This window comes from Podarcis melisellensis (genome assembly GCF_964234715.1).
Source record: "Podarcis melisellensis genome assembly, chromosome: 2".
Classification (NCBI taxonomy): Eukaryota; Metazoa; Chordata; class Lepidosauria; order Squamata; family Lacertidae; genus Podarcis; species Podarcis melisellensis.
Window position 1 is genome coordinate 31529684 of NC_138529.1, and position 16481 is coordinate 31546164.

Sequence of the window (16481 nt, forward strand, 5' to 3'; positions counted from 1 at the left end):
AAATCCCATGAACTTTGGCTAAAAAGAGAACATGAACCCCAATACTGTACATGGACAGTCCTTCCTATAACATGATTTTATGTTCCTTGAGATATAAATCGAAATAGTCATTGTCTTGGAAAAAATCATGTCAGTTCTGAAATACTTTGAAAGGTCACTTGTGAACATCACAACCTCATAGCTCATTATGGAGCTCTCTTATTTCTGAACAGTGTCACAAAATTCATTAATAAACCACAGCTTCAGCATGATTTGTTCATTTCAGATCTTCTGATCTGAAATCCTTACGCTCAAGTAAATAATGTTAAAATATAATCCTCAAAGTTGTGAATGTCCTTAAGTATCTAGATATTCATTTCATATAATTAATGCTCAAAAACCCCCAACACACAACACAAATCATGGTCCTATCTTGTTATACCTATAAAACAACCATACAGGGAATTGCACCATTTTTTTAAAAGTAACTATTAAACAACAACAACATCATCAACAACAACAACAAAGAGAGATTCCTACAGATTTACTGGTGTCAGTCTGAAAGGGATGAAATAAATGTGGAAGGGATAATGGGTTGGTGGGGAAAGCCATAAGAACACTTAAAGATGGAAGTAACAAGAGTGATACCATGAATGAACGCAGGGGCATTTGGGGGAAAAAATCCAAGCAGAATAGAAGGCATGCAAGATGGAGGAGAGTACCTCTGACCTGTGACCTCTGACCTGAATGTAATTTCCTGTTTTTCAATCAAACAGAACTGAGATAAAAAAGACAATATGTATGTCAAGTTTCTCAGATTTTTAGAGACACATCTACTATGGTTACAAAAGGATTTTTAAAAAATTATTCTAAGTGGGCCAACAAGGTTGTGTGCCAGTGGATCTACTTAATTTGGCTAATTTCTGTCTGGTTATTTCCTTCATCATTTTAAAGAAAAAAAATCTGTATTTCTCAAGCAAATACACTGTATTTTCAAGCATTTCTAAAACAAGGCTGCTTTTTATTATTACATCCTTGAATGCACGAAGCAGTTTCATCAATCGATATGCAAAACTGGCTCAGAAATTGACAAAAGTGATTTCACTGTGACATTACAAGGCTGTAATAAACCAAATAGTGAAGCTAATTCTCAGCAACAGTGCTAGACACGCCTAAGATTCTTGGCCTGTTCTGGAACTGTTGGTTTTTGCATTTGACACTATTTGGGTAATGCTAAGCTTGTGCAATAAAAAAAATACATTTAAAATTATTCTTTTTTAAAAATCACCTAGCGTATAAAGTAGTTGCGAATCATGCAGCCATTGCTATGTTTCTGCGGCTCGTTACTTAGCCTATGCCAGAACTATATCCTTCATGCAAATTTCATAGCTGGACATGCTTTTGAAAGGAATCTGAGCCTCAGGTGCTAGGCAGGGAGTTACGGGGAGACTGTCAAAGGTCAAGCAGGACTCAGAAAGATGAGGAAAGACTACCGACCAGCCATCTGTTTCTCCTTACTCCTTCTCTTTTTCTCCAGCCGCTTGAGTCTCTTCTCCTCTCGTCTCTTGGCTTCTTCTTCTTCCTGATGTTGACGACACTTATGGAAATTCTCCACCACAACTCCCACAAACATGTTGAGGACAAAGAAGGCAACAATCAGCAGGAAGGAGATGAAGTAGAGGAGCATCCAAGGGTTATAGTTCATGACTGGCTACAAGGCAGAGAAGAAAGCCATTAAAATTACAACCTAGGAGGGTACCGGGGACAAGGCTGTATAAATGTGCAAAGTAAGATTGGAACATCCTTTGTCTATGAAGACTGTGAGATACGGGGAGGAGCTGTACCCCTTACAGCTTTGTTTTGTTTTTTTACAAAACTATCTCTTCAATTAACTTAATGCCAAACCACGTACCTGCTGATCCACTCCCACAGCATCCAATCCATCATACATGATGTCCACCCACCCATCTTTGGAGGCCAAAACAAACAGAGACATTAAGGCCTAGAAAGGCAAGAGGAAACACAGCATTACATTTAGGCCGGAAGAAAACAACTCCTTTCATGTGCCCATCTTCTACCCTATCTGCTCAAGTTTAAACTTGCATTCTAGCTTGTTCTTTTACCTTGCTGATAAAAATAATGTGCTTTGATGCCGAACATCTCCTGCCTGCGAAAACCTATCAGTGTCAGACACTGGTCCAACAATGAGGCTTAATTCAAAAAATAGAGGCAGCCAGCTCCATTTTCACCCTACAGGCTTCCGCCACGCACTTCTAATTAGTTCCTGCCACACTGCTAAAGTATGGATGATTTCCAGTGGACCCTGTAAATGAATGGAGATGCTAGCAGCATATGGGCTGAGGCGGACGGCAGTTATAGTCCAGCAACATTTGGAGTGCATCTCTTAGGCAAGCATTAGGTTGTGCTGGGTACAGGGTGTCAAATTTTCTAATATGAGGCTTTTTGATAGACATATGTAGTATGATGTGTAATGGTCCAAGAAGGTGCAAGCCCTTGTTTAATGCAGAAAGGAACTTGTGCAGACTTACGAACTCTAAAATGGGGGATTTTAAGTGCACATTTTGTGTCTAGGAAATGTGTCATTTGCCACGGTAGCTGCAAAATCGGCAAGAACACTTAGAATCAGGGGAATAAAGGAGCAAAGAAGCAGATTACCATTCCATTAATACCTGGCCGAGATTATCAAAATTATACTTGTGCCGGACCCATTTGTAGCTGGCTTCTGCACAGTCCGACCTGTTGGTAATGTTCCTTGTGTCTTCCCCTTGGCAGACAAAAAACTTCCCTTTGAACAACTGTGAAAACCAAGAGATGGCAAAATAATTAGCAAATGTGACTTTACAATGCCCGGTCACTGAGATATGTCTGGAGGCTTTTGTCTGGGTGCCCCCAACTTCAGACACTTGGCATGTGGTCATCAGGAACAGGTCTTACCTGCCCCATTTAAGCCCTGAGGTCTGGCACCAGGCCCCCAATGTTTTATTAACACCATCTTTTAGTGAATGGTGCTTTGGTCCTGCTGTTTTTATTTATTTTTATTTGCGGTTTTATGCTGCTGTTTTAATTGATTTAATTGGCTTTCCTTCTATTTGTGAGCTGCCTTCTGAATAATTAAAAGCTGGGACATGTAAATAAAAACCAACAAAAAGGCCCCCAAATCACCACCCAGGGAGCAGCAGATAATGGAGCCAGCTCCAAACAGGCCTGACATCTGCATCTGTGCTGGCATGGACATGCCAGGGAACACCAGGGCTGAAGCTAGTCACTACAGCATCCTTCCTTCTTATTTTTAACAAAATATTTTATAGTTAGGAGGTGGCAAGTCAAGCATGTACTTGGTTACAGATGTTCATTTTATTACTCATTCCTTAAAGATATATTATCCTTTTCTAGAAGAAATGATGCTTTCCCCCAAGTAAATGTGTTTAGCATGAAGCAGCAAAAGCAAACCCCATTTTATTTCTGTAGCCATGATGGTACCATAAAAATGCAAAACTGCACAAGCTCAGAGTATTTCTTTTACCAGGCCTCGCAAACAGGTTTTTCTTTGACTTTGCTCTAACATATTAGCAATGGAAAAGCAGTTACAAAGCATGGAATTGCCGTGGTGAGAAGAGAAATGTCAACTGTGTGCTTCACAACTAAATGACCATCGCCCTATAAGACTGTGAAGTCCAGGGTCTAGAGTTACTTAAGGGTCACCACTGACCGAGTGCTGCAGGAAGAAGTCATCAGGATACATGTGAAAATGTCTTCACAATAACATTCAAAGTTTTAGGAACTGATAGAGGCGAAAGCTAATTATTCAGCATGATTTTTAAGAGTTGGCTTGACGGACTTGGAAGGAGCAAGCCACCAAATCTTCTTCTTCAAGGGTACTTGGTTGATGGTGGACTACCTCATGATTTCTGCCCATACACAAAATATTGTACCACGTCCAGAATATCTTACTCTCTTTGACAGGGACTGTACAACCCAAACAACCTGAATGGTGCAAACAAGGCTGCAAATAACTGCCAGTGGTACCCACACTTTTTATTTGTTTATTATAAATATTTATCTCCCATATTTCCATGAGACATGCCCAAGGCTAATTTTTGCTACAGAATGTGACTCACTGCAGTTCGGCCCTAATGTACAGGAAGCCTGTAGTATACACAAGCTCATAAACAATTGCCCCCAATCCAGTGAAGATTAAGAGCCATGTGTAATTGGAAGCTTCCACATGAGTGGCTGCTCCTAACTGGAAAGAAATTTCGCCTTTCCAATGCATGTTATACATAATTACCTGGGATCATCCAGCAGTCGGGGCCCTATAAATATCCAAGTAGCACTATAATGTCAATGGTAATTGTGCTGAGCACCTGTTCAGGAAAGGGAGGTGGCTAGAGTTGGCCTCCTGTCAATCTGCCTCCTCACCAAACAACAACAAACCTTCTTTTGCAAGGCACAACCCTGGTGTCTGTGTATGTCTACTGCTAAATCCAGCCCTGGCTATCATTTCCTCACAGTTCTGACAACTTCTGAACTGCTGCTTGGAAATACATTTCCTACCTTGGATTATTATTTAGGTTACAAGACAGTATTTGCTTGCTTTTATCCAGTACCAGGGTCCATTTACCCTGCTGAGTTCACAGTTATGCCCTTTCATGCTCCTGAAATCACCTTAGGTCTACACGTGCATTTGATCAGACAAAGACATTATTCAGTCTACTAGAGGGAGGAATTTTGCACAGACCTTTGCTAGTTAAATCATATACATGGATAAAGAGATCAGCTCCTTTTCTAGACCCCATCTGATTCTATACCTCTGCCTGTAAGCAGAATGAAGGAAAGGCCTCCCATCATCACACTTATTCATTCAATCAATCAATCAATCAATCAATCAATCAATCAATCTGTATCCTGCCCCTCCTCCCAAACATTTTCTGTCCAACATTTTCTGTGAGATCTCAGTCACTCTGTCTAGGACTGCCAGATAAGGGACAGGTGTTCCCCATCTGTTAAAGTGACAGAAGAATTTTGAAAGGTGCCGCTTCTCCTGCTTGTGCAGTCACAGTGGTCGAAATTCTGTGGTGCACACAACCCTTGAAGCACAGGCCTCACACTGTATTGTGAATCTGGTGACCCCAAGGCATTGACTTCAACAGCATCAGATACAATTACCAACAGGGTGAAAGGTATCGAAACCCCAGATGATTAATATTTCTCACTTTCTCAATGGCAAACAGGAAGCGGCAAAGCGTGACAGCTACTATGATGGATGTCAGTGCAGCGGCCTGCATCAGGCTAGGTTGAGACATTTGCACTATTTTATTGAGTGACAAAAGTTATTGGCATTATCATGCTTTGCTTCCCTATGGCAAGGTTCGTTTCCCACTGGACTCTTTAAACATCACCTCTTTATTTGAACTCGAAAAGAGATGCCAAGTGTTTAGGGCTCTGGTTGAGGAAGCCAAACAATAGAGATCAATGCAAACCCATATATTTCATAGGTGGTGACATTTAATCTTTTTTAAAAAAATTTAACCTAAGAGTACTATACTTGGGGGGTAGAAGTGTTGAAAAGCACAACACTGGATGCATAGCAAAGGTTGATGATTTTCCCCAACACAGCATTTTCTGAAAGGCTTAGGGACTAGGGGATCAAGCTACACCCTGTACTTTCCATCATTATATTTCATCACCTCTGTCTCCATGACAGGTTAGTTACTAGTGCCTACTCTACAGCACTTGAAGCAAATATTGGGAACTGCAGCGAGCAAATATGGGGCATTGCAACCAGCACATTAGGGAAGAGATCAAAACAAGATTACTAAATCAGATTTCGATATCTGGAAAGTGGGAGACTGGAGAGATAAAACTTTCGGTAAATGCTCAGGATGACATCCAAAAAAAAATAATGAGCCGTTTTATAGTTATAGTGATATAATACATATTCCAACCTATACATCAAGGCATAGCTCTATAAATAAAATATGAGGAGAACAAATGGGACCACTGGATATTACTAAGCCATTATAAACTGTGCAATTGATTAAGAAACAAATCACTTGCAATACTACATTAAAGCTGCTAAATGTATCTTGGAGAGGCTTAGTAGGTTTTCATTCAATGTTTGGGTTGGAAGGAATTTTCATTTGTATTCTACTAGTTAGTGGCCTGATCCCCCCCCCCCCAATAGTGTGTAGAGACTTGTTTGTCTGAGAGCTGCTTCACAAGTTCTGTAGCATGTTTCTTACCACACATGTACATGCAACAGGGAGCTTACAGGCCAAGGAAACAGAACCTCAGGCCCAGGGACCAAATGTGGGCCCTGTTTGGACCTTGGGGTTCCCCCCAACCCATGCACCCTGTCACCAGTCTCATCATGGAGTGTTTCTGCCTGTCTAGAATGAACCCTTGGACTCTGACTATACCTCTTGGCTGGATGGAGGACACAGACTAGACAAGAGGCAAAATTCACATGTATTGTTCTGCACACTTTGTCTCTGCCCATTGGCATGTGGGCCCCTGGAAGGTTGCACAGAAGGGAATGCAAGCCCTCAGGCTCTGAAAAGGGTAACCATCCATTATAGGTTACCAGCCCCCTCCCTCCAAATGTGCTACAGTGATGCTGAAAACACACTTTTGCTTAATGAAACTCACAGCGGAATGCACAAAAAGTGTACATTTCCTACAAAAGAGATACAAAACGGTTTTGCAGCTAAAATCAAGTATTTTGACTGCATTTCTAGAAAAAAGTAATTTGTGAAGCAGCTCTGAAACATATGGACTTATTATTTGTTCTATAAGCACCTGTTGAATCTTGCACCTTTCCAGAGGTATATATGGTTGTGAGAGTCTGTGTATAGGAAAGTCTCCAATTCCATGCAGTGAATTTGAGCACATGGACCATCTAGTCTATTCTACTTTCAGTGAATCCTGTGCAAAGCCTACCTGGACTCCCAAGATGCCAAAAATGATGAAGAAAGCACAGCAGATGACAACAATGTTTCCAATGGGTTTTAGGGATGACATCAGGGTTTCCACCACCAGCTTCAGCCCTTGTGCTCGGCTAATGACCCTGAAAGACAAAACTAGCATGTTAATAGCATCCTAACAACATATCTTTCTTCATTCAAAGGGAGTGGGGGAAAGGCAAGTTGAAGTAGCAACTAGCTCAAATACAGGAACTTTAAAGAAATAAAATGACTCCAATCTGAAAAGGTAAAATGGAACTGAAAATGTGCATTTGGGAGAGCACTTGTGTGAATTACAGGATTTTTGTGCTTTTACACAACACACTTATCCCATAGAGATATAAACACAGCAGCATAAATGGGACATCTGAATAGTATTGTCATTTTACAATGACCAATTTGTGGCATTTCACCTTAAAACATCTATGTATTTTTGCCATGCTTTCCTCCACACTGCTGTAATAAACCCTGTGCTTTATACGATTGTAATGGCCGCTTACCGACTTGCAGGAGAGCGGTGGTTGTGGCCTAACGCGGTGCCTCCTCTCCCCCCCAGACATGCAGCCCCTTTTTAGATTGTTTCCCTGTCCCCTCTGGCCACTGCGGAAGCTCATGGGTTCCCACCTAACCCGTCCTTCAAGTGAGCCAATCTGCAGTGGCCCGGGGAGGGGGGGGAGGGCTGGCCATCTACTTGGCCTGGCTGACCACTCAGCACAGCATCCAGTTGGCCAGGAGCATCACCCACCCACCCACCCTTCCCCTCCCTTCATTAATAGTTGATACTACTCTAACCATGTCTTTTCAGCTAGCCGAGCTTTGCTGTGGTCTTTTGGCGGTTGCTGAATTCGGAGCTGAGAAGCTCGGCAGGTTTCATTTTTCCCATAGCACAACTTTGGCGGTTTAGGCCTTGGGCGGAATCCTATAGTCTTTCATCCAATCGGGGTGTGGTGAAGTGGTGACTCACCCACCCCTGTTCCCTGGGGTGGCGTTAACAGGGGACCCCGTTAGAGGGGCCTAGAGGGAAGTCTCTGTCCAAAGAGCCAAGTGTGTAGGGCTAGCGGGCCATAGAGCTTCCCTCAGCATTCAAGGGCTGTTTGCGTAAACCTGCGTTTTGCGACGGATCCATCCCCGAATAGACCCTGTCATGCCTCAGTTCCTGAGCAAGGGGGGCGGGGCTGAGAGGGATACACACCCAATGCCTATGCCAAAGCTTCCTACATCTGAAATCAATAAAGCTGTGGCCGTTTAAATCTCAGACGATTGTTGGTGTCCATTCATTTTACCACTCAGCAGCTAGGCGCACCAGGAGAGTGGACTCTGTGGCTGAACACACAACCAGTCTTCCAAACAGCCATAGAAATGTGAAGCTAGATGTAAAGAAAGAGCTGTGGCTGAATTTGGCTTATCACTGAATATGGGGATGCATCTTTGCTACCACAATGATTTTAAAAAAATATTACAACATTGAATGAGATGGGTATTCTGAAGCAACTGACAGCTTAGGATTCTCAGAGTACCCATGGGATAATTTTTGAGAGAAAGCTTTCAAGATGCCTTTAGTTTGACTATTTAAATGCACTGTAATGGAGAAAGGCCGTAAGTTATCAAGAGCTGTGACTGCAACATACATTCTTCCCCTTATGGCCCCTGATGACCAGAACAGTTGACCAAAACTCCAGTTTCTTCAAAAGATGAGGAAAAGTCTATGATATAATGATGCCAATTAAGGGCATTGGCCTACAGATTCTGGTTTCAGACAATTGAGATATTGCCCTGAGATCTTGTGATGAAGGGAGGTAGATAAATCTAATAAAAATGAATAAAATAGATTTATTTGTGTGTGTGTTGAATTCAGTTGCCTGTGATGTATCCTGTCAACATGTCTTTAATTTTGCTCAACTTTTAAAAATACAGCAGTAGCCTCAGTAGTGCTTCCCTGGAAACCCCATGCTACTTGGCTGAGAAATTAAACTGTATCCCGTTTGACCTCACGGTTAACAATCTAAGCTCCTGTAAACAGAGTCTGGCACTTTATAACCCGACATCATTCTTCAGATGTAGGCCCTTGGACAATGGTTCACTTCTGCAAGAAGTTTGAATGTATAGTTTTAATCTAACTCACTGTCACATGTGGCCTTATTTCCTGACTGGGATTTCTGAACATTGCTACCCATTTGGAGAAAATCTCTATGTATTCTGCTCTTCGGCAAAGCTTCAGCAGTTTGTATTTTTTCCTGAATACACTGTTATCATTCACATTCTCAAGGTAAAAAGCAAAGATATTTACTTATATTTCTGCTGGTTCCACCAAAAGGTATCCTTAAATTGATTCAGTAGGGAACTTTTCTCTTTTTTGGGGGGGGGGGCCAGCAATAGACAGGGCCAAATCCAGAAGGGGATGGGGCCAAGACTACACACACCAATTAATCTACACAATCCTCCCACTTCACACATCTCTACACCAACACACACACACTCATTTACTCACATCCATTTATCCCCACACTCCCTCCTCTGATACACATCTCTTGCGTTTCCTTTGTTGTGCGTGTTACGGTCTGTTTCTGCACCACCAGCTTGTCCCTGTCCTCTGTTTCACACAGAAGCAGCCAAGAAGGAGAAATGGGCTTTGGAAGGAGTGGGGCTGCAGGAGAGACCAACCAGCTGCATGGGGAGGCCTGGCAGGCCATGCTTGGATTGTGCACCAGAGATTCCCCACCCCAATTTTAATGGATCCACTTTATTTCTTGCAGATTCGTAGCATGACACTCTCCCTGAAAAAGTGACAGCACCATTATAAATGCACAGTTGGCTTTATGATTTTCAGGGGCCCTGGGTAAGAGACCATCAGTAAGCCCTGTTAGGCACTGAGCCATAGAGTGTGGAATTTATAAATGGAGAGTCAGCTTATCATTCTCCATGTGGATGACTTCTAATTCTTATAGAACCCCCTCTTTTTTGCTGAAGAAAGAGGTACAAAAGCTTTAAGAAAATAGTTGTCTTTTATAAGTAGCTTTAAATTCTATATCCAATGATAACAGCAATTCCCTGTGTTAGGTTTTATTTTGTTTGTTCATAACACTGTGGCTTTAAATCCTTTTGCTCTTGACTTTCCTACCTCCATTCTGTCATATACATTCCAACTTCCCTGAGTTGAAACTCACTCAGGAAGCCTTGATTGGGACTTTGTACAACTACCACACTAATCAGTGACCTTCAGTGATGCAGCGCCACTCCTGAATACGGCACAAAATTCCATAACTGCGAATTAGAGTATACTGCTGCAATTGGAGAGAGTGAGCAAGCAATCGATACGTGAGACAGATGCAAGCAGGAAAACAAAGCAGCTAGAATTACTGCACTGCCTTACCAAGGACAAGTCTTACCAAGGGCAGAACTTTACCAAGAGAATTAAGAAGAAGCTTGCTTGCCTTATGTTAGCTACCAAGTCCTTAAGCAATGTCCCCCTAAAAAAATTGACCAAAGCAGCTTGCCATGCTTAACAAGCTGGGAGTAAAGTCTTAAGAACGGATGTGGACATACAGAGTGAACAGTAGTTAATACAAGTACTCTGTTTTACTATTTAGTGGACACTGCATTTGTAAACGAACATAAATTGTCCTTTGTGGGTGTACACTAAAACAAGTGTAGAGTGAATGTTGTAAAAGCATGGCTCTGAAGCCTTGCTGGAAGTTTTAGTGAACATTTTTCTTTGGTCTCATTAAGTGCATCCAAGAAGACCCACTTGCCACCCTTGCACAGTCCACCCAATGCATGAAAACCACCTGGACATGAAAAAATTAGAATATCATATTGTGCTTTCCTTCATTTTCTCCCAAGGCTGCTTCCCATATTTTGAGTGCATTCCAAACGTGTTCACTGTGAGTGGGAAAAGCTTTCCTGCAGACATAGCCTGCCCTTTATCCTCCAAAGCAACCATCCTAGTCCTCAGCTTAGTGTGCTCTGCACAGGCAGCTCCCATCCATGTAGGCAGCTCCACTTTCTAGATCAGCAATAAACTAGCATTCCTACCTATTTATTTTAGTTACTTTATACCATGCAGTTCAAAGAAACTTCCCAGGAGCAGATTATAATCAAAATAGAAATAAAATAATACCATAGAAAAGAATAACAGGTATACAATAAAAACAAGAACAGAAGCTAAAAGAGCAGGTTACAGAACAGTATAAATACCAAACACTTGAAATAAAACCCAGTTAAAATGCCTGGGAGAATAAAAATGATGCCAGTAGGTACCAGGCAAGTTTTTGTTTTTTCCCCTGGAGAGAGAATTCTACAACCAGGGCACCACCACCAAGCAGACCCTTTTCCTTGTCACCTCCCACTGAATCTGTGATGGCAGGGCCATCCAAAAGTGATGGCCTTCGAAAATGACCTTGACTGATAAAGAAGAATAAGATTCATCATGCAACTTGGACCTAAGCCATTAAGGGCTTTAGGAGTTAAGAACTTAACTGAACTCAGAACAAGACAAGGATCCAGTGCAATTAACGAAGCACTGGCATTTTGTGATCATTGCATCTGGTTCTAGTTAGCAATCTAGCAGCTGTATTTTGAACTAATGGTACTTTCCAAACTCTTTTCAAAGGCAGCCCCACATATAACACATTACCTGGAGGTTACCAAAACATGGATGACTGAGGCTCAGCTATCTCTATCCAGAAAGGTTTGGAGTTGGCATGCCAGCTGCATCTGGTAGAAGGCATTCAATGCGACTGTGGTCAACTGTGCCTTCAGTGACAAAGCAGGATCTAGGCGCAACCCATACATTCCTCCTATAGTGGGAGTGCCACCCTACCTGGACAAGAGTCACTATCTTTGGAGTAATGGGCAGCATCACACTTGAACACTAGCTTAGAGCTGGGACTGGAAGTCTCCCCCCATTCTATCCTTAGCTCAAGGATGGGGAAATGGTAGACATCCATATGTTGTAGGACTCCAACTCCTATCATCCCTGACCACTTGCTATGTTGGCTAGGACTCATGGGAGTTGAACAACATCCAGAGAACCAAAGGTTTCCCATTCCTGCCTAAATCAGCTAAGTCCACAACTAATTGGTACTCCATATATAAAAGCAGCCCTGACCCAGACAATGTTGCAGCAATTGTCCTTAATCCTTCACTAGGGTTCTCCCCCTTTTCTTTCTTTACCTTACAAGGCCCTCCTGGCTGTGCTCTTCCCATTTTCCTTTGTCCTCCCCTTACTGTCCCAGTGGTTGAGGGCTGCACTCTCCTTTGCCAGCCCTTTGCTTCCAGGTCTTATTAGAGTAGCTCCTGTTGAGGGTCTTCATTTCATGTCTCCCTCTGAGACTTCTGCACAATGTCTCCTTCCTCCTCTTCTCATCTTTTTTATATTAAAAAACCCTATTTGTCACACTCACCTCTGATATGCCTACTCATTTTTAGCTGGAGCCAATCACTAGTCAGTCTTCAATCACCAGAGTACTCCTGCTAATAAAATTAGTCATGCTTAACACTAGGCGTGATCTGTAGTGTTCTAGTGAACTATTTAAAGCAGGTATGTCCCTAAACGCTGGAAGCAGGAAACTACAACACAGATTTTATTGCTCGCCACTGCCTCTCACTAAATCCCTGTGTACAATAATAGAAATATCACTTTCCAATCTCCATTATTTTCCCCGAGCAATTAGAACAATAATTTACACAGACGACTGCGTTTGCTTTTTGTTAATAATAGAATGTTGTATTCTCTTCATTTTTTTTTAAAAAAGGAAGCAGATGGATGATCTTTATATAACTCCTCCAGCAAATAAACATACCACATACATACACATACAGCGAATGGATTGCTTTCTGCAAGCCTAGACCAGGTAGAGGTTAATATGGATGTGCGTGTGGCCGTGGTGTGATGGCCACCAAGGATGTGAGCCATGTGTGCCCTGCCACATGGCAAACCTTGTGTAAAGCCTTGGACACATAGTTCCTGGCCAACAAAGCTTGCACAACCTCCAAGGCTTTGCTGGCGCGGTTAAAACTGGCTTGAATCACAAGGGCAGCGCTTCACACAAACGACATACCATGTGGAGAAGTGCCCATATGGTTTGCATCCGTTGCGGACACCACATCACAGAGTGCATGTATGAAGTGGCGCCTCTTTGGATAAAAAGGGAGGCGTGTTTGTCTAAGCTGTTTCCTTTTGGTAGCAAAGAGTACAGTTACACTTGGTGCTAGGGTGGGGGCAGATTTGGATGTGCGCAGGCATGTTTTGATGAAAGATTTCTACAAGCTGGACAGGGATTCTTCTGACACTCCCTTGGCTCCCCCCTCTTGTCTGCTTCACCATTTCCCCACCAGATCTACGTTCTTCTATATTTTTTGTTGGCGTGGGAAGGGTGTGTGTGTGCAAATTCCTTGAAGTAGACTATATAATGAAAAACAATCACATCCAAATGTTGCAATATGCATTATGTAAGTTGCACTATTTATTCCGGGCACCAAAACCACATTTGGATTACTTGGTGCAGAAACGTGCACAGCTTTGGCTTAAAAACCTCTGTCGTTTCCTCCTCAGCTTCAATGCTAATGCAGTTCTCATGTCTTCAGGAAGCAAAAATGTAAAGACTTTTACAGAATACAACTAATCCCTAATCACCGAAAGAGGGCAACATGTTTTTGCTTAAGAGCTCCAGGGACCCTTAATGGTGAAACCAGGAGGGGCTTTTTGGCTCTAAATTTATAGTGTGGTGGATCAGAGACCACGGAGGTGGTAGGGAGGAACAGAAGCTCAGTGGTATCCAAGAGGTTGTGGGTGGGTGGGGGGCAGCGGCTGAGGCTGACTAGAGTTAGCACTAATATTTGGGAATGGGAATGCTGCATTCCTGTAGATCAGGAATGTGATCTAGCTCTCCATGCAGAGAACCCATCCATTTCAGCTACCTGAGGCTGTAGTGAGAATGGTTTTAAGCTAGTGTCAAGTGCATGACAAATGAAGAAAATTGAAGTCAGGGCATGTGTTACTCCCCCTTCCAAAACATACCTCCCCATCTAATCCCTGGAGTATTTCCCAGTTCTGCTAGCCTCAGCAGTCTCGATTCTTTCTGCTAAACTTGCACCATGCAGACAGCTCCATCCTAAACACCTGTCAGTCTCATATCTGCTGGAACACGTTTGCCAGCTTTAAGCCTACTAGTCCGATCAGAGCACTTGTCACAAAGTGAGGGAAATTCAGATTTGCCTTCAACACTCAGAGAAGTGTTAATATGATAGAAAAGAGCCACGAAAAATGACTTGTAGCGTAGTGTTATGAAGAGTGAATAATTCATACATCTATTTTGGAAGCCAAAGCCAGGACAGAATAGTATTCAACCCCCTCCACCCCCCCCAATTATTCTGAATACATTTTAAATGTTGGTTTCTCTTGTATTTGATCCTGGCAATAGCAGCCAGGAGAAAAAAAATTAGTTGCAAGTAGTCCAGATTTACAAGGGGCTGGTGGATTACTACAATGTGTTATACATGGGGCTAACTGTGGAAACAGTCTGGAAAGTCAGCTGCTCCAATACAGGGCAGTGAGAATATTAATTATCACATATGGACTTTAACATCTGCACTGGCTTCAAAATATTTCTGTGCCAAATTCAAGGTGCTAATATTATTCTTTAATCTCCTAAATGGCTTGGGGCCATGCTACTGGAAGGTTCACCTTTTTCTGCATATGCCTTAAGATCTTCATTAGAGGTGGTACTCTAGATGCCTCCACCAAATGAGATGTGTGGTTACTAAGGAGCGGGCCTTTTGCCTGATACCTACATTGTGGTCTTTCCAGCATCAGGTAAAGTTATTTTAATTTTGCAAAATTTTTTTTATTATTTTTTAGTTATATGCATCTTAGGTATTTCACAATAATTATTCCGCCCCCCTAATGATTGGCTGTAGCTCAACAGTAGAGCATCTTCTTTGTATTTAGAATGTCCCATGCTCAATTCCCAGCATCTCTAGGTAGGGCTGGGTGAGGCCCCCTGCCTAAAACCCTGAAGAACTTCTATCGGTCTGTGTAGACAACACTGAGCATGATGGACAAATAGATTCAGTAGTAAGTTCCCTATGATCTTGTATTGGCTGCACTGATATTGTTGTTAATACATAAAGGTAAAGGGACCCCTGACCATTAGGTCCAGTCGTGGCAGACTATGGGGTTGTGGCGCTCATCTCGCTTTATTGGCCGAGGGAGCCGGCGTACAGCTTTCGGGTCATGTGGCCAGCATGACTAAACCACTTCTGGCGAACCAGAGCAGCACATGGAAACACCGTTTACCTTCCCGCCGGAGCGGTACCTATTTATCTACTTGCACTTTGACGTGCTTTTAACTGCTAGGTTGGCAGGAGCAGGGACCGAGCAACGGGACCTTATTTCTTCAAGAGCACCCTTATTTCTTTCCATGACACACTGGATTCATCATTTCCCCACACCCAGCCCAACAACATTTGACCATCCTACATAACCCTCTGTAGTTTCCTTACCTTAATGGTCTGAGAGTTCGCAGTAGCCTCAAGACTCTTAGCATTCCAAGGATTTTTGTGCCGCTATCGGAAACCATCGAAACTAGGATGTCCGCCACTGAGATGAGAACCAACACCCCGTCCAGCACATTCCAACTACTTCTCAAGTATGCCTTCTCACCAAAGCACAAGCCTAACGCCACCACCTGTCAAAATGTCAAAATTGCAACAAAAGATGACTAATTGAGTCAATATGTTGAATGCATTATTTACAGATATGAGACTGCAAATGCATTGGCTTCCCAGTTATAGAAACACAACTAAGCCGATCCTGCAAAGTGTTATAATGTAAGGTTCGTAAAAAATAACTATGCAGAAACATCCCAGATTGTGCCTTTAACAGCTGATGTATTTTTAATGCAGTTAAAACCTAATTGCGCACAAGTGTCTGCAATAATGTATAGAAATTACATAAAAGAATGGCACACACAATTAATATTTTCTTACAGCTGACTGCAGATATAAATGGTTGGAAGCTGCTGACCATATGCTATCCTGAGCCACAAGGCTTTCAAACAATTTTCAGGTGCAACAAGGTCACCACAACAACTAAAATGAATCATTTGAGAGGTTGCTAATTTCACACACGCTAGCTTTGTTGGAAGCATTTATTTCTACACACTGGTGGGAAAGGGTGACATCCCCACCAATTCCCAGCAAGTTAGAAAGTTTCAGCCGAGCATTTAAAACTCTGGCATTCTCCGAGGCAAGCAGGTCTGAATGGTAAATCTCTTAAAAGAGCATATAGCAGATACAAACTGAAATGTCGAAAATGAGCCCTTGTGGAATGTGCTTGGTCTTCATTTAGATTACATGGCAATCTGCTGTACAGGGTCTCAGTTCTGTGGTTCATAAGGTCAACAGATGGGAGTACACACTCCACTAGCCAACCTCGGTTAACAGGGATGGGGAACTTGTGGCTCCCCATGTTGCTTGATTCCAATTCCCATCAGGCCAGCCAAGCATGGCCAAGGAAAA

The 16481-nt window shown here is 42.5% G+C and overlaps 1 protein-coding gene across 13 annotated transcripts in view; it reads right to left on the reverse strand.

The window, feature by feature from the left end:
* Positions 1 to 16481, reverse strand: part of CACNA1G (calcium voltage-gated channel subunit alpha1 G) — a 319266-nt gene that overhangs the window by 45419 nt on the left and 257366 nt on the right. For 9 of the 13 annotated variants that reach the window (XM_081899492.1, XM_081899496.1, XM_081899491.1 and 6 more), the window contains 5 exons: positions 15465 to 15649; positions 6940 to 7066; positions 2670 to 2795; positions 1892 to 1981; positions 1477 to 1690 (listed from right to left, as the gene is read on the reverse strand). In XM_081899492.1, the coding sequence (XP_081755618.1) occupies positions 1477 to 1690; positions 1892 to 1981; positions 2670 to 2795; positions 6940 to 7066; positions 15465 to 15649 (742 nt within the window). The remainder of the gene's footprint in view (positions 1 to 1476; positions 1691 to 1891; positions 1982 to 2669; positions 2796 to 6939; positions 7067 to 15464; positions 15650 to 16481) is intronic. The other 4 variants (XM_081899498.1, XM_081899495.1, XM_081899501.1 and 1 more) reach the window with 1 other exon arrangement.